The sequence below is a fragment of the Osmia lignaria genome, chromosome 8, assembly GCF_051020975.1.
Source record: "Osmia lignaria lignaria isolate PbOS001 chromosome 8, iyOsmLign1, whole genome shotgun sequence".
Taxonomy (NCBI): Eukaryota; Metazoa; Arthropoda; class Insecta; order Hymenoptera; family Megachilidae; genus Osmia; species Osmia lignaria.
Genome location: NC_135039.1, coordinates 11,065,079 through 11,083,162, shown reverse-complemented (window position 1 = coordinate 11,083,162; position 18,084 = coordinate 11,065,079). Strand labels below are relative to the sequence as shown.

The following is an 18,084-nucleotide window of genomic DNA, read 5'->3' as shown; positions in this document are numbered from 1 at the left end:
CACCAGTGGGTTGGCGAACGTGTCCTGCCCGCCATTAGGCCAACACTGCCTTGCTCTACGACCCGGGGTAATTGAATTCCCAACTTTCTCCGGCTATTTTCTCCTCTGTTTGCTTGCTCGACCAAGTGTATCCTCCCAGATATATGGTATGTACACTTTGGAGGACCGTTCGTCTCCTTTTTTTGCCCTCGTAACGAAGACGAGGGCATTAGAAGCTGGTTCGTAACTCTGGCCAGGTCCTCCCCCCCCCCCCCCCCCCCCCCCCCCCAGTTTGCTCGAGCCTGATTAGATTCATTTTTATTGGCAGAGACAGGGAGAAGTTGAGATATATTGGCCGTCCATTCGACGACCATGAGAAGCTTTCGCGGTGTACACTGGGGGATTGGTGATTGAAACTTGTGATGTATGATCAACGATATTTTTAGAAGACAACTTTTCTCTTCACGCATCGATGTTCCCAAACTCCGGACACAGTGAACGAGGACTCATCATTTTTCTAAGGGAAAGTATCAACGACCGGTCTGGAATATTTTAGATGTTCCATCAGCCATTAAGTTTGAAGGACAAGTACTGCCCCTATTATAATAACTTTAAAATTTCCTGATTTTTAATTAAATATTTCTCAGGTGAGGCAAAAGGAAGTACTGTCCACCAATCGCAAGAAGTCCCGCAAGAATAACGCAATCTGATTGGTCGCGCCCCAACTCAGCTCACTCGTTAAATCTACCAATTAGACCCGTGTAAAACTAGGGAATCAGTGCAAGTGTGCATAGTACCCCCCCCCCCCCCCCCCCCCCCCACTGTGCCCTCCTGCGGAACTTCTTGTGACCAGTGCACAATACTATGCAGAGATGAGAAGATGATAAACGGAAGGAATGCGGGTACGATTGGTCATCGGGCACACTAGATCGTTGGGCGCTATTGCCCAATGCAGTGACATATAGTAATGGCGTCGCCTGACAAAGACGCTTCGAGACAAAGTGAGATAATACGAAGTCTGCGTTGCGGTGGATTTTAAACCATAGACGTAGGCCTGTATTATAGAGTTCTGTCTATGATAGTACTGTCTCCCTTGGAAATACGGAATTGCTACGCCTATGTAAAATCGTGCCACTAAAGTAGAATAGTGTGGATTACGCGTGGATAGGGCGGAGCGTGCGGAATGCTCCCTTCGCCCCAATGCCGTCCCGCTCATCATCTTCTCATCTCTGCGCAGTACATAGGCGACAGCAATTTGGTCGAAAGGATCTAATAGGGAAAAAGCGTTGCTGGATGAATCAGGAATTCGTTTGACGTCTCCATTAATCTTCCCTCCCTTTTTCGCTTTGTTTATACCAACTCCTTGCGGCAGGCAATTTTGCAAATTGCCGGCTACTCCCTTTTGTACTATCCCCCTTCGGTCAATTAGCTTTCACTCCCGATCGTCGAATCCGGAACCAGCGGGGTTACGATAATAGAGATTGAAGTTTGCCAGGAGCAAACTGTCGACGGACCTTACAGAAACATTGATCTTCCCATTGCAATCTTCGTTATGCAATCTGTTACATTTCTGTGTACCACGCTTGTTCCTGCAACACGTAGTACTACGTTCTCGATCGAAATCCCCTTTTACAAAACCCGTTACAAAACACTCCACGTATTTCATAAGATCCAGTGTTACAGGGAGCAATCTTTACCCGGTTCCTAGGGCACGTAGTACTACGTGTAGAGGATAGCAGTCTTTTCCAAGTAAATTTCCACGTAGTTGCCTCATAACAAATTCCTTTTGCGACGAGATTCCCGGCCCCTTTTCGTTCGCACGAACAAGGTCGTGCCAACATGACACGATGTCGCTTTGACAACTTCCATAAGCTCGGCTGAGGTCGTGTTCAAAGGATGTCACCCGGTAGACAGGAGATGCCTCCGTGCTACGTGTTCCAGCCACGATTGCCTTTAAAATCATGATCACCCTCTTCGGCGACCGACCAACATCCCTTCGTAATCGGCCCATGAACCTGCTTATGGGCTGTGTAGACACACGTGTTGCCCACCTTTTTTGTCCGAGCCTTTCATTTTCTTATTTTATTCCCAAAGTTACGAGGAAGGACTCGCATCATCCTTCGAGGAATTCTTTTCTCGAATTCTTTCCCTCTCGAAGGAAAAAAGGTGTCGATATTGATACGTGCCGGGTTTTTATGGATGTTGGAAGGAAAGTTGGAATTATACCAACTGTGTTTTCTTTTTCCTATCGGTGGGAAATGGTAGTTATTATTTAAGTTAATAGCGGCCCGGGTTAAAAGGGTTGGCTCGTCGGCTTCTTGCGTTATTTTCTTACTGTAGTTAATTAATTAACGGGGAGGTGTTTGTTCAACGAGATAACGAGCCGTTAGGAGAATCCGTGTAAACTACGTTAATTAATTCGCTTTTCAGGCTATGGTTAATCATTTCTCCATTCAAATTTCTAGACGTTAACGCTTCAACGGATGGAATTAAAAGCTGTTTAAGTTTCCTTATAAATGTTTCATTAAATTTCTTATTTTCAGGTGCGACTTAAGCGAGGATGAAGACAGTGGGAAGCACTTAGTTGATCTATCATGGAAGGGAGAAGGGATACTGTTTCCACGTGTGTCGATAAAACTGGAGGTTGCATCCGCTCGATTCCCATGCTTTCAGTGTAATAAAAGCTAAATAAATTGCTGGGTAAAGGACGAGCGAAGAGCTTGATGGATGAAGACAGCGAGCTAGAAGGAAATCCAATAACAACGAACCGTTTTCAAGAGATTTCACAATCGTTCCTGTCTATTCTATGCTCCACCGTCATCGATCTGTGTTTCCCTTATCTCTTATCAGTGCACGCATATGTTCCTCGTTTTATCCTGACGATCGAAAAATCCCGAGAAAATGAGGAAAACGCGCCTCCCGGTAATTTCACCGCGATACGCTTCTCGAGAAAAACAGTCCTCCTGTTTGAGGAAATTCATTTTTCAACCTGGACAGCAGAAATCTTTCACTCCACGGTTATTTTGTAATTTTGAAAGCTAAAAATTTGCCAGCATATGTTGAGGGATTACAGATTTTATAGTGCCATTTTTAATCAAAGAAGAATAGGATTCTAATTTGTTGAACGACTGAAGCAGAGCAAATGTACCATTTGACGTCACTAAATCTTTCAGGCAAAGGGATTAATCGAACGCACCACAATCAACAAATGTTACTCTAGTAATACAGCTCTACTGTTAATTAGACTTCAAATTCAGCGTTCAATGATTTTAGGTACGCTGGAATTCCCTGATTGGATTCTATTACATTCTGTTGGTTAATTGTAACGTTCTCAGCTATTTTATGACCTGTCAGATGCTTCGACATTGGAGCTTTGTTAGAGATCATCCAACTCCTAAGGTATTCCTCTGAATCGTTAACCTTTTCGCTAGGACGGATTTGCCCGCGAATGCGCTGTCCCGGTATGGGGCAATCCTAATGCAGACGCACTTAAAAAATAAAAATAATAAAATAATAATCTCGTCAATTGTTGGTGAGAAAAAGGCGTTTCGTCTCCAGATCGTCTCTCAGATCAGTGGCGCTGACAACAGACGATCCCTACCCCAGACACCTATCGCACCGCTATTCGGAACTTATATATATTTGAACGGCATACCGGGCAAGTGCTTGCGAGAACACTGTCACCTCGCCGCCACCTAGCGGTTCCCAGCCCGAACTCGAAGCGTCCGGGGAGACGAAAACCCTCCCCCTCTCCACTAAACTAAATGCCTACATAATATAAAATAAAATAGAAATTAAGTACAAGAAATCGGGCACTATAGAAATAACAATGTAATAATATTCTGCTCTACCAAAGTTATAAATGAATGCGAAATTCACCGTCTAGTGGGACGGGTGACTAAAGTCACCATTAGTGCACAGAGAGTCAGTATAATTCTTAATTGTAAAAATTGAAGAATGTCACTTACGTGCTCCATCATGGCTGGATAGTGGGAAGGGTAGAGAGCGAAAGCGCCGATCAGGTGCGCCAATGAGAAGATGAAGCCAGCGATGCAAGCGTGTCGCAGACGAATGGGCAGCAGTGCGTACGCCATGTAGATGAAGAAACAAACAGCCCAGGCTGCAGCTAGCGGGCCTCCGCTTCGGTGCTCCTTTGATCCAAGGGCCAGGTGGATGTTGAGGGCCAGTTGAAGGGCTAGTAATGTCACCAGGACGATCCCACTGACCCCAGCTAACCAGATCTCATTCATACCTGGCCTTGATATGGCTGCTACCAGTGCTGGAAATCCAATTGACATTGAGGAGTTAGTGTAACAGTAATTAATGTACTTTTGCAGCCTCTTTAGAAAGACTAATTACACCAGTGTTTCCCAACGTGGGGCCCACGTCCCAATTGGAAAATAGAAAAAGGTTTAAAGGAGATAGCCATCTCCATACCTTAGTCGATCCCCATTGTCCCGCCAAATTTGTACCCCATGGAATCCACAGAATAGACCATGTTCCCATTAATCGATTTGGATAAAACTTGGTACAGATCATCTTGGCGACTTATTCTATGGATTCCATGGGGTAAAAATTTGCCGGGACAATGGGGATCGACTAAGGTATGGAGATGGTCATCTCCTTTCTTGGACAGTGTTGTATCATTTTCATATAGCTACCAGCATAAACCATGATGCAGATCAGCAGGGTGACCGCCAAGGACAGGTTCTCAGGTCTTTCAAGAGTGACGAAAAACTGCTGGTTGTCCTCCAGAAGGATTCTCAGAATTAAAAGCAGACCTAGAGCCAGAGCCAGCCCTGCCAGTAGGCCGAGCACGTGGGTCGTGTTACTTTGATTCATCCTCAGGAAGTAGCGTTGGTACAGCATCTCCACCTGAAAGGGAAACATTATAAAGTAACATGTGGACCATGGTGGGACTTGATCAAAAAGCAGATGAAATCTGTTGAATGAAATTCTGAAACTGAATTTGATGGTCGAATATCTTAGAGAAATTATTCATATTGCGATGCAGGTTCAACGAAGCAGAGCTCACGCGTTCATTTACATGAAAATAGTGGCGGGGGTGGTGGAAATGGTCCGTTGAAAAGCGGCTGGAACGCGTCGGAGCAAATCGCGTGGCAGAAATGAGATATTATACTACTTTAAACGGTCCTGCGGATGTTGCAATCAAAGGAAAACGAGCAACGTGTGTTTGCACGATGAATGAATTGCAGTGTGTTGCGATAAAGCGAATATTAGATGCGTGTCGCGCGTTAGGACAATTAAATTAATTCAAATTAATTTGACCTTCTTTTTATTCACACTTATGCTTTCAAGGATCGGTTCAGTAATGTAACATTATTTTTATAATTGTCTGAAAGTATCAACTGCGGAATTGCAATTGGTCCCTTTTGTTTAATTCACAGGCGTTTGAAGGAGGCCGCTAACTTTTTCAATTTTGGCGTCGGAGATTGTTACACCGGTACCAGTCGAGAAGTTGAAGAGTTGAAAAATCGTTGGCCAGTCTCGTGCTGGGATTAATTTAGCCGTAGAGAATTGAGCACGTTCGATCAGAAAGAGAAGCACGGACGCGAAAAGCGAAGCGAAACAAAACAAAATTAAAAAAGAAACAACAGGAAGAGGTACAGTTCGACAGAATTTAAATTTACTTCGTCTCGGGAGGGATTTAGGGATCCCTAGAATTAAAGGAACCATGAAAACACAGACTCCGTCGTTTCGAACAAAATAAATCAGGAAAGAGGTAGACGATCGTTGTTTCTTTTACGTTTTCTTGCATTATTAACTTTAGTTCGAATTTTAAAGGAAAACGTAGTACTACGTTTATTTTTATTAATTGTCATAGTATTAGGTGTACAAATTAATTCGGTGCCTTTTTATTTTTTAAAATGGCTTATTTTTAAGAAGTTATAGAAACTACATTTTAATTTATTGTTATTGATATCATATTCTCGCGCCATTTTTCAAATTCACAAAAGCGCGGGAGAATATTTGAATTTAAAATAGTAACTAAGAAAGTGTAATATTAAAGGTACCGAATCTGCTTTGAAGAATGGAATTATTACTTCTTTTATCTTAAATTAATAATACTCTGTGCAAGCTTGAGAATGTTCCATCCCCAAAGGGTTAACGAGGGTTGAAATCTGACGCAGTGATTTCTTGGAAACCCAGAATTAATCGATCGATAGTTAAATGCTTGCAATCTGATTTTTTCAAGCTTTATCGTACAACGTGTAGCGTGGAATTAGCTTAGTCAAGTGGATAATCGAAGCATCGTGCCACGAGATATTATCGACAATAATGTTTCCACGCACGTTGAATTTGTTTATTATCGCGAACATGAAATCTCAATTGTTTATTGATCACCATTCCGGTATAAAAATTCCTTCTGTTGCAAGGTTTACCATTTTTCACTTGTTCAAAAACGTAGCACTTCCTGGAACGGATATCTACTCGATTTCGAGGAACGTACAGTTAAAACAAAAACAATTTCTTTCATTTTCTAAATAAAGAAAAAAATCAATTTCACGAACGGGAAAAAGTTAATTGTTTTCTCTGCGAACGATAAATGTCGATAGCTTTAAAAACAGTTCGCAATGAATCTTGTTAAATGGAAAGTCAAACTTTTAATGATTCCCCTCGAAGCATTTCGACGAACAGTTTGCGCGTTTCGTTCCCGCCGCAGATTTGTGGGAACGTGTCGGTTGCACATCGCGGATACTCGTTTCCAGAACGAAAGTAAGAACTCCGAGTTCGAAACTGCATGTAACCGGTTGCACCGGATTTCCTCTAACTTGTTGCACGATTTTGAGCTCTCCTTTTATCCTCTCCAAACTATTACTAATGGTTCTAGATACTCTGACATGGTTTCAGGACATAAAATAACAGAAATTGGTATGTGGCTGAATTACCTGCAAGTTCTTGAACCGATGGGAGGCGCACAACGATTTCAGAAACCGACAGAGGGCACATTTCCTGGCCGGTTGAGTGATCGGCGTGTTCACGTTCACCTCCTGCGTCGCCTCTACGCTATTCCCGGTTAGCCCAACGCCGATTTCAGATCCTCGGTTCATCTATAAACAGGTAAAGCATTCGTGTATTCAATATTTGAATAATTATTGTAGGATACCGGTGGAAGAATTATGGGGCGATTCCCGGGAACCGACCACTAGAACTCGTCAGTGGGGCTGACGTGGACGGTCCCTGCCTCAGACGCCTGGGTTCTATATTCACAAATTTTATATATATAAAGGCCCGTATATCGATAAGGCCCGTATAGCGACAAGGCCCGTATAGCGACAAGGCCCGTATAGCGACAAGGCCCGTAATGGACCGCTTGCGAGAAAGGATGATTACACGCGCGACACCTTACGGCCATCACAAGAAAGGCCCAGGGCAGAGATGCCGGGAGTGGGGATCGCCGGAAGTGGGGGACGTCGGGAGTGGGGAATGCCGGCAGTGGGGATCGCCGGGAGTGGGCGTCCGCTTGTGTTCTTCAGAAATTCCGGGGCCCTCCCTATAGCCCCAGTGCAGGCCACCGTGGGGGTTTTAGCGGGTAAAACCCCGCACTACCTCCGGAGCCTCCCCCAGGTGGGCAGGTGTCTTTGGTAGATTTCCCCCACGTAAAAAAAAAAGGTGGGCACCGCGAACGCCACGCTCCCCTCACAATCCCCACATTATTACCAAGGATACTATTATTTTTGGTGTTCCATTACTTACCGTGATGATGGAGGGACGCGGTGCACCGGTGAAGTGCTCTATCACCTCCCAGTTGGACTTCCTCAGGGGTGTGTGAGGCGTCTTGGGTGTGTTCGGTGTGTGAGGCTGCGAAGACGGTGTCGACGACTTGGAACCCGGAGGATCCAACAGTAGCTCGACCTTAGGCTTGCCGCCATCGTTGCTGCTCACGTGCTGCCTCAAACTGGCCCACCTCCTGGTGCTTCTCGCTGGTCCGCCGACGGACCTAGCCGCCACTTCGCCCTGTTAATCAAATCACGGAGGAGGGGTAAGACTTTGAGAAGTAGAAATACATCGGGTCGAAGGGTTGATCAAGAATTCAGAAAGCGCGATGAAAGTCCCGGATAAGACGAGGTGAAAGAAGCAGGGGGAGACTGAAAGGGCGCGAGACAAGGGCTTCATCGTCTGATTGGGAAATCGAAATTTAATACTTTATCCTTCCCCTTTCAGCTTCTCAAAGCTTCTTTCTGCTTTGCTCTAAAAATCACTTATTGCTTCGGTTCTTGTAAAGTATGGAATTTTCAATATCTCGTAGATTTTCAAAATAAATTCTGATTCATTAATTACTATGGTAATAGCGTTTGTAAGATGCAAATTGAATTTCAAACTAAAATTGTATTTGTAGAATCGTTTTTCAAGATTGATTCATTTATTTGTTAAGTAGGAGGATGTAAATGAAGCGATTTTAAACGGTTTGAAGTATTGCATCGAACGTAGGCGGCAAAGTAAACTTTTAAATAAAACTATATCGACAAGAACCTTTGGAAAATTAACACCGCCAACTCATGTAACGGTTCAGACAATTTTCCGACGCGATTAAACTCTTCCAGACTGTTCCTCGAAGACATTTATCGACCTTCCCGTGGAAAAAAGCAGACCTTTCAGCGTCTCTTTTTATTCAGGTTATTCAAACGAGAGGCGCATCCGGAAGGAATAATTAACGAGATTGAAATAATTCATAAACAGTTGCTTAAGAGTTAATTTAATTTGTCAACAAACTTACAAAAGAAAAACTTAATTCCTGAATGAAATTGACTAATATTTGAAATATCTTTCAGTTTTCATGAAAAAAGGAGAAAATCAAGATTTCTTTAATTAAAAAGAACTTCTTGCCTCGCCGATTCCTTTCTTTATGTCGAGGCTGATGAAACGCAAATATCCGCACGGATTCCCCCTCGTCGAGAGTTCCGGAACGCGAGCCAGGGAAAACACATATTTCCGGAGCCATTTTCTAGACAAGAAGCAATTACTCGCGGAGAAAGTAGGAGCGGGACTCGTTAAGCTCGGCTCGGACGTTCGATAAACTTGTATAAACCGTGTTATTCCCGTTCGAATGTCCGGAAAAAGCTACTGTCACAGCCTGGACTCTGCGTCCTTTGAATTCAACGTCCATTTCCAGTGAATGCCTTTTCAACATCGAATGTACGCCACTGCTTTTCTCAGTCTCGTCTTTTTTTTAGAGAAATAGAAATAGAAATAGAAATTTTAGATTTTAAGTACTTCTGAGAATAGAGGGCTTAAAATTCATTTATGACTGAGACAATTGATTTGGAAGGACTCTGTCAGGACATTAAGTGGGATCCAAACTTCTTTTTTTTAGAGAAATAGAAATAGAAATAGAAATTTTAGATTTTGAGTACTTCTGAGAATAGAGGGCTTAAAATTCATTTATGACTGAGACAATTAATTTGGAACCCAGTAGTTTCTTTTCTTTTTTTATTTTAGACTCTACTAGACCAGTGATTTACACTTGGTATGCCCAGTACACTCCAAGGACCAACCTCCTGTTTGAAGGACCCTGTCAGGACATTAAGTGGAATTTGTGATACGCATGAAACCTTGGCTGTTTCCGAGGACCTACACTTAGGGCAATTAGTGGAAACTAGTCTTCTGGGATCTAGAAGCCCATACCCAATAAGAATGGATAAGGTAGATTATGGATACGTTCACAGGAGACTAAGGTAATTGTAGTTCCTATTTAATGAATTTCTACAAAATTGAAATATATATACAGGGTGCCGAAACTCGCGTAACTCCCGGAAATGGGAGGTTGCTGGGGTGATTCTGAACAACTTTTTTCTTTACCAAAATGTTGGTTGAAGTTTCGTTTTTGAATTATTAACTCCTCCCCTCCGCCCTCCCAGGAGCTAAAACTGATATGGTCCAAAACGTGGTTAGGTTAGGTTAGTTTTTTAAATTTTATTTTATTTGGGGGGGGGGGGATGTACTCACTGAGATCAGTGCAAAAAAACACTTTTTGGACCATTTCAGTTTTTGACTCCTGGGGGGGAGCGCGAAGGGGGGGAGTTAAGGGATAGGATGACCACCATTGGAATCACCAGGTCAAGGGCTATCTATGATAATAAAATACCCCATTTTCTTAAATTTAATCAAAACTTTTAATTTTGTTATAAATAAGGGTGAAATGGTTGATTTTCAAAGGTCATTTTCTAATGAGACGGTTGCCGAACGGGTTAATGAAAATTGATTTGATTCTCGCTCTGATTACCAACAGTTGTTCCATTAAACACGGTGCAAACTGTCCAATTAATTCCCCCGAGTCTCCTGGCTCGTTTAATTATTGTAATCCCGCTGTCTCGTTATGTGGACGTGGTTTAGAAACAGGTAATAGCCACGGTGAATAATTTTAGAGAATTTCGATGATACACTGTGAGTGTGTCTGTGTTTTCATTAATTAACATCTTCTACGAGCTGTATGATATATATAATACAAATATAATACAACAGATCGAATTCTTTTTCAGGTTTTCTATGGGACACCTTTCAATGAAATTGAATCAACAACTCTGATAAAAGACCTTTATCAATGCAAGCCAGTTGAAGTTGAGAATAACGGACTAAACATTCCAGTGAATTCTTCGTTGACGTGGTGCATGGACCATGTTGGAAGACTGATAACGTATCAGTCGGCACACATTTTCAGACAATCTCGCTGCCTGGCCAAATACGTGTCCGTTCTACTCCGCCTCCCTTTCCATCGTTTGTTTCACTTTTTCGCGATTTCACGTCCGCGCGCTTTCTTTGACACCGACAAATGTTTTTTTATTAGCTTTCCTCACGGAGGGGGATCCATTAGAAGGATAAATAAACGAGGTGAAATATTTTCTGATTTCATGGATCGTTAACGAAGCTAAAAATACAGAACGATATTTCTATGCATGTTATTTGGAGATGATTTTAAAATATCTTGAAAATAATGGTAAAATGTTCGCTTCGATCAAGAGGGTGATGAAAACGTATATAAAATATTCCTTCCTTAATGCGTTCATTCGATAGTTATGAATAATTCACTGTTTGGGATTAATTGAAGTGGCAAGGCTGTTTCGTGCTCCTGCTTCCCTTCCGATTTGGAAATCATTCGACCGTGTTTTAATAACATTTCGGCTCGATATTCATTAATTATTCAAGGTTCGATATCCGATGATCGCGATTTACCGCCGTCGCTTTGCCACGTAATTGCTGACGGTGTACAGTATCAGAAAGCATTATAAATGAAACGTTCAAAAATATTGAATCACGCTGTTTCAATTGCTCCCAATTTCAGTGAGAATTGGAGAATTGTTCAATCTCTTGGAAAACAACATAACATTGTTAAATATCATTATACTTTTAAAATGATAGAACGCTGTAAACAGGAGAATCAAAGTGAAAACTGATAGTTTCTGGGAGGCGATAATTATTAAGTGAAGCAAGGCGAGACAAGATAGAGAGAAAGGCATAATAGACCTATAGCAATTTCAGCAGGCAAGAGGGCACGAAAAGCTATAAGACGATATTTCTATCAGCGGTATAGCTGCGGCATGAGTTATAAGAAAACACGGTCAGGAACGGAATAACCAGACCGTCACATGTGCCTTCTATCTACTCGCGACTAGAGCCAAGTTGACGCAGGCGCACAAAAGGAAGGGGTGGTGGGCCGAGAAGTCATTTCAGACAAGGCCCATCAGCCCCAACGCGGATGAGCGAAGAGGGGAGATCGGGGAGGGGCATTTGCCCCTCCCCCAACGTGGGTATCGCGACCTCGAGGTACTATTTGGGGTTGCAGGGCTGCAGGTGGTCGGGGTTGAGGCCCCGGCGGTCATTTCACGCGGCTCGAAGGAAGTAGGTGGGGGGGCTAGTCAGACCTCCTCCAGGATGAGGCGTGCAGTTGCGCCAGGGATGGAAAGTCCCAGTGTTGTTCGTTGGAGGTCCTGGGACCCTCCTTTAGCCCCAGTGCAGGCCACCGTATTGATTTTAATACCTCCGGCCCCTCCTTAGGGGGATGGAGGTGTCTTTGGAAGATTCCCCCCACGTAAAAAAAAACAAATATAAATTTTAATTGAAAATAAAACCAATATCACATCAAAAACAATATGACTTTTCATGAATAAACAAATATTACTGTTTGTTTTTTAAGCTTTTAATGGATACTAGTATACGTACAAATTGACGTCACATAAACCAGTAGAAAAAAAAAGAAAGGAAAACAATAATATTTGGAGACCAAACAGCAGTGTAATTTGCCCGGTGGAACGTAAAATTTGGCGAGAGAAGGTAACTGCGAATTTTGCGGTTGACATAGGGTAAATTCGACCGAGCAGAAACGTTAATAATTGCCGGTTGAAATGGAGCGTGGTGGAAACACAGTGACAGCTCTGATCCTTCTGAACGATGCTTCGAACGTGGCTGAAAATTTTCATTTAAACGTTCCTCCACCCTGTTTCCGATACAAACATTAATTTAAATAATCGTCGTACTTTATTTCACAGGTACAGAACAATTTTTTTTAATTTGAAATTTCTTCTTCAACTGTGAATAAAACGAAAGTTCAATAATAATTAACGTTTGTTACAGGTGAAAAGAAGAGAAGGTTAGAGAATGATTGCGTTTTATCCGTGCACTGAAAACGTAGCCTTCTCAGCTGCTTCAATATTACGAGTGGTGAAGTAAGAAACCGTTTCTCACGGAACTTTCTTAATACGAACTTCTGATTCTTTCATCCTCGCCAGATGAGGCGTTCTCTCATTAAACACACCGGGAATCTCTTCCCGGAGAAAGAGGGTAGTAAATAAAGGAAGAGGAGAAAAAAAATCGATCAAGGTGCGAAGGATAGGTATAAATTACCTTCCCGACGCGTTCGTCAGAGGTTTCGAGGCCCTCCTCTAGCCCCAGTGCAGACCGCCGTGGGGGTTTTAGTGGGTAAGAATCCCAGACTACCTCCGGCCCCTCCCTAGGGGGATAGAGGTGTCTTTGGAAGATTTCCCCCACATAAAAAAAGCGAATGCCGGGATATCGACAAGGTCCGTGATGCGAGAATGAATGGAGTTACACGCGCGATACCTTACGACCATCGCAGGTAAGGCCCAGGGCGCCAGGAGCGGGGGGGTCCCGGTGTGTTCTTTGGAGGCCCCGGGGCCCTCCCTATAGCCCCAATGCGGGCCACCGTGGGGGTTTTAGTGGGTAAGAATCCCAGACTACCTCTGGCCCCTCCCTAGGGGGATGGAGGTGTCTTTGGAAGATTTCCCTCAGGTAAAAAAAAAAGGAGTGCCGGGATATCGACAAGGCCCATAATGGACCACTTGCGAGAAAGGATAGAGTTACACGCGCGACACCTTACGGCCATCGCAGGAAAGGCCCAGGGCGCCAGGAGCGGGGGGGTCCCGGTGTGTTCTTTGGAGGCCCCGGGGCCCTCCCTATAGCCCCAATGCGGGCCACCGTGGGGGTTTTAGTAGGTAAGAATCCCAGACTACCTCTGGCCCCTCCCTAGGGGGATAGAGGTGTCTTTGGAAGATTTCCCTTACGTAAAAAAAAAGGGGTGCCGGGATATCGACAAGGTCCGTGATGCGAGAATGAATGGAGTTACACGCGCGATACCTTGCGGCCATCGCAGGAAAGGCCCAGGGCGCCAGGAGCGGGGGGGTCCCGGTGTGTTCTTTGGAGGTCCCGGGGCCCTCCCTATAGCCCCAATGCGGGCCACCGTGGGGGTTTTAGCAGGTAAGAATCCCGCACTATCTCCGATCCTTCTCTAGGGGGATGGAGGTGTCTTTGGAAGATTTTCCACACATAAAAAAAAAGGGGTATAAATTACCTGATGACTTCTTCGACTGGCACGAAGACTGAGCCTATGGCTCCACTCGTGTTTCGGGAGTTCCACCCCGTATTTCTCCATGTCGACCTTCCCTTTCTTCCGGTCGCTCGGTGAAAAGCCCCTTCTCGACCTACTGGAACACCCTCGTCCGCTATTTCATGCCTCCCCCTGCCGAACAAACAACCAGTTTTAGCTTTCCTCTTGAATTCCTGTTGCCATAAAACTAGGCAAAATAACTAGGTGTGTCTTCAGTAAAATATATCTGGATTCTAACTCTGACACATAAGAAACTGCGAAAAACTCGGTTTTTAATTTTTTTAACTATGGCGCATCTGACTAAAATCACTTTTGACCATCTTATCAGGCTATACCCTTTAATTATTACATAAAGCCTGAGTTATCCTAATTACATAATATTTCAATTTTGCAGGAGAATTCATTGGAAAATAAGGACTGGAAAGCCAAGGTCTGATAATTCCACATACATGGATGCAAACAGTACTTAATCAACTTATCAAACTATGATGCTATCTTTGATGGATGACTCTGCAGCGAATGGCCAGCAGCCAAGGTACTGAATGAACTTATCGCGAAAGTTATTACCTCAAGCTTCCTCGCTTATTTAAACAAGAAGAAATCATTTGTAAAGTTTTCCCCGAGGTGTTAGCATAAGAGGAGTTTCAGTTTGATCCTCTTTCCAACTCGGCGCCGATGGAAACGAGACGGTTACATCCATAATCCGCCGTTCAATTTTCTATTCCTTTAAAAACAGAAGGACTGTTGAAAGTTTCTCAAAGCAGCCGTGGCTCCTGTTCCTTAATCGGTTCGCGGATGAAGTAGAATGAGAAATTGTTTTGTTACGACCGGTCGAGGGATTGCGGGAGATTCGAAATTGCTTTTAGCCGACGGTTAATTAAAAACTGACTGAAACTTCTCGCCTGTTGGACGCAGATGAACCGCGCGGTAAGATGGTAGCCGCCTCGACACCATTTACACCGTGAAATTGCAAGCCTCGCCTCCTCTGAAAATCGAGTTCTCTCTGTAATATAATCGTCCGCGACGCGGAACTCTCTACGTGTGAATTTTTCTCTTGCAGCTTTTCTCTTTCACCTATTGTATTACTAAGTTGATTAATCGAATCGTGTCAGTTTTTCAATCGACGAATCGCTTAGTTTTTAAAAAGTGCATCCTTTGATGCATTTTTCTATAGAAAGGTAGAACATCTAACACTAGATGTTTTAACACTAGATTGCCGGATTCATATCCGTCAAAAAATAGGTATAGCACATTTGGATATTTGGATAAAAAATACCGGCGAAAGATAGAATTAGAATAAAAAAATGTTATGTTATAAGTGAATTTGCAATTTTAAAATTTATGTAAAATAATTTATAACGTATATTATGTGGAAGTATACTTTCATAACAAAAATTAGTAAAAAAAATATTATCCACAACTTTGGGGATTCGAACCCCAGGTCTCACCAGTAGGCTAGCGACCTACCACTTCAACCACAGAACCGTCTTATTAAAAAGATTTACATAAATGATATACGAGGTACCTGAGAGTATCAGAAACTTTACATTAAAGTATCTCAAAAACGAAGGCCCATTCTGAAGAAACCTATTGGGGTTTTGTAACCCTATATATATACTATAGCCACAGTCGACTCTAGTACTGGCCGTGCTGAAGTAAAAAATGGCAACACCGCGGGAGTCCGGTCTGAATATATCAACACCTACCCTACTCTATCTGCCTCCCGGACTCCCAGACTCTCAGCCAATCAACGTCGTCAGACTCCCGACTACTCTCTGGACTTCACATAACCTCTTTGGTTTCGTTCCAATAATTTCGCTTGTTTCAAGGTTTTTATTAACTTATATACACGTTTATCAATTCTTAAATGTTTCAATTTGATCCAAAGATGGTTTCATTTTGCTTCATACCTAAATTTTCTTGAAACCACTGTAAATATTTCAAATATCATGCTTCACAACACCAAACTACTTTGAGAGCACACAAAATATATATCACATTTATAACAATTTTATACTACCACATCACTTCTATTTGCCATAGTTGCAACGTTTATATATTGTTTATACATAATTAACACAAAATAGTGTATATTACTACAGCTTTTAATTAAAAAAGACGTTAATTACAATTCCGAGCACAGGACTCTGTTTTTGAAAATAGGACTCCCGATTGTCACGTGAGCGGTGTTGCCACGTTGTTCAGCATGGCTAGTACTAGAGTCGGCTGTGCTATAGCTTCCACCTAGTGCCATTCCAAAAGCCATTTCCACTACCGTGTGTTCCCCTTGTAAGGAGCGGTGTGGGAAAGGAATTAGTATTTGTATACATTTCATAATTCTATTAAAAAACAACATGTTTTAAAAAAATTATTTAAGTTTTTCTATATATATAGCAATAAAATCGTAAATGAGTCAAATTGACCAACTTCGGTAATCTAGTGTTAAATTGTCAACAGTTTTCATCTAACATTTCCACAATTTTCTTTCAGTTTCTTTGGAGACGAGGTGCAAAGTGTCCACTACGAAGAGCAGACGAGGGAAAACGATTTTGCTGAGTTGCCAGTGGCCGTCCACTTCCGGAAATTCGCAATGTTCCCCGGAAATGGGTCGGCTCGTTTTCCGCGGACGCGTATCCAGGGAAATCCACGAATTTTCTAGCGTCCTTTCGCGTGGTCCACAGGAGGGACGAAAACAAATTTGCGAGCGCAATTTCACGCGCGATTGCTTCGTACCAGAAGTCGTTTTGCAGGTGCAAAAAAAATTGACGATAAACGTTCACGTTGGTACGGATCAAAAGAGAAGAGGTTAGGAAATCATTTTTGGATCGATGAAAAATGATTGAAAACTTTTTTCATTTTCACGAATAAAAATAAAGAAAAAAAACAAACCAGATTCACCAAGTGTGAAACGTGCGTTTTATTTCACAATAAAATGACACTTGCATGTTTTGAATGTCACGTGCAATTTTGTTTTCACTTCTCATTCATTCTGCAATTAATTCGTGTAAAATAAAAACGTGTCGCAGTGGCAAGTTTTTGTAACGTTTGGGTAAACATTTTCGTCCGCCTTTTTTTGACGGTTGAAAAATGTTTCCTTTCAGTATATTCGAGTAGAAGGGCTGTGTGAACAGTTATCGTTACTTGCGTTACTTTATTGCGACTAATTGGGCCAAACGATAGACATTAAGCTGTAATTATGTCCCAACTAGCTCTCGTTTTACATAATTCCTTCTGAATGATGGTATTGATCTTCTTCACCCTCGAATGTACTAAATACCGTTGACTCAGGACCTTTTCTGTTTTAACTTTAGAAAATTTTTTAATACAGTGGTATCTTGGTATATGTCCTGTTTGGACGTGACAAATTTTGCTCGGTATACGATATAAATTGTTTCTGTGAATTTTGCGTCATTTTAAAATAATTATCTCAGAGGAAAAATTAAATTAATAATCAATTATATTCGGAGTTGATGTATTATTAACTGACTGATCATACAAGTAAGGATAAAACAGGAGGCAATAAAATTTATTCCATTTGGTTTGTTAATTCAGAATCTATCATCAGGTTACATTTATAGGATAAGTTTCCGAATGGCCCCACCAAAATTGAGAACTCAGGTTCGGTATATAACCTAAACTGACTACCAGAAACCGATTAAAATTGGTTTCACAGCTAGATGTCTTACCGTTTTCGAGATATCGTGGTAAGGTTAGGTTAGATTAGGTTGGGTTCTGTGTATGCGCAGTATCGAATAGCGCATGCGCAGTATTAAATAGCGCATACGTAGTCCCAAAATAGTACAAAAATTGTACAAACACAGCCCACTTATATTTTACAAATTAATTATATTAAATAAACTAATAAATATTTTTTATAACTTTCTAGGAAATCGTTTAAATGCTGTTCATGACATAAACAGTGTTTAAATTATTTCACAACCCCATTAATGCAGGTATAATATCAATAGGAGTTTTTTTTTACATTAATTCTTATAGGAAAGGTTGGTTTGGTATAAGTCCAAACATCAGGGACGGATTAAGGTTGTATACCGAGGTCCCACTATATTTTTCTAAAATCAATCTTAAATGTCGATATTCGAATAAGACACGAGGCGAGATCTGCTGTACTTATACGCTTCTGGTGTACATAAAAATCGATCCGGAGTTGGGTAACGTGCATTAATTCTTAATCAGACTTTCTTTTGTACCGTAATACCGCTCGCTAAGTAGAGGCTGATGTAAAC

General features: G+C 42.2%; 1 protein-coding gene across 1 annotated transcript in view; it reads right to left on the bottom strand.

Moving 5' to 3' along the window:
* LOC117608931 (adenylate cyclase type 6) overlaps nt 1-18,084 on the bottom strand; it is a 56,986-nt gene that overhangs the window by 31,219 nt on the left and 7,683 nt on the right. The window contains exons 2-6 of the mRNA XM_076689406.1: nt 13,805-13,972; nt 7,699-7,959; nt 6,891-7,052; nt 4,641-4,854; nt 3,948-4,258 (exon numbers count right to left, since the gene is read on the bottom strand). Coding sequence (XP_076545521.1) covers nt 3,948-4,258; nt 4,641-4,854; nt 6,891-7,052; nt 7,699-7,959; nt 13,805-13,885 — 1,029 coding nt within the window. The 5' untranslated portion in view covers nt 13,886-13,972. The remainder of the gene's footprint in view (nt 1-3,947; nt 4,259-4,640; nt 4,855-6,890; nt 7,053-7,698; nt 7,960-13,804; nt 13,973-18,084) is intronic.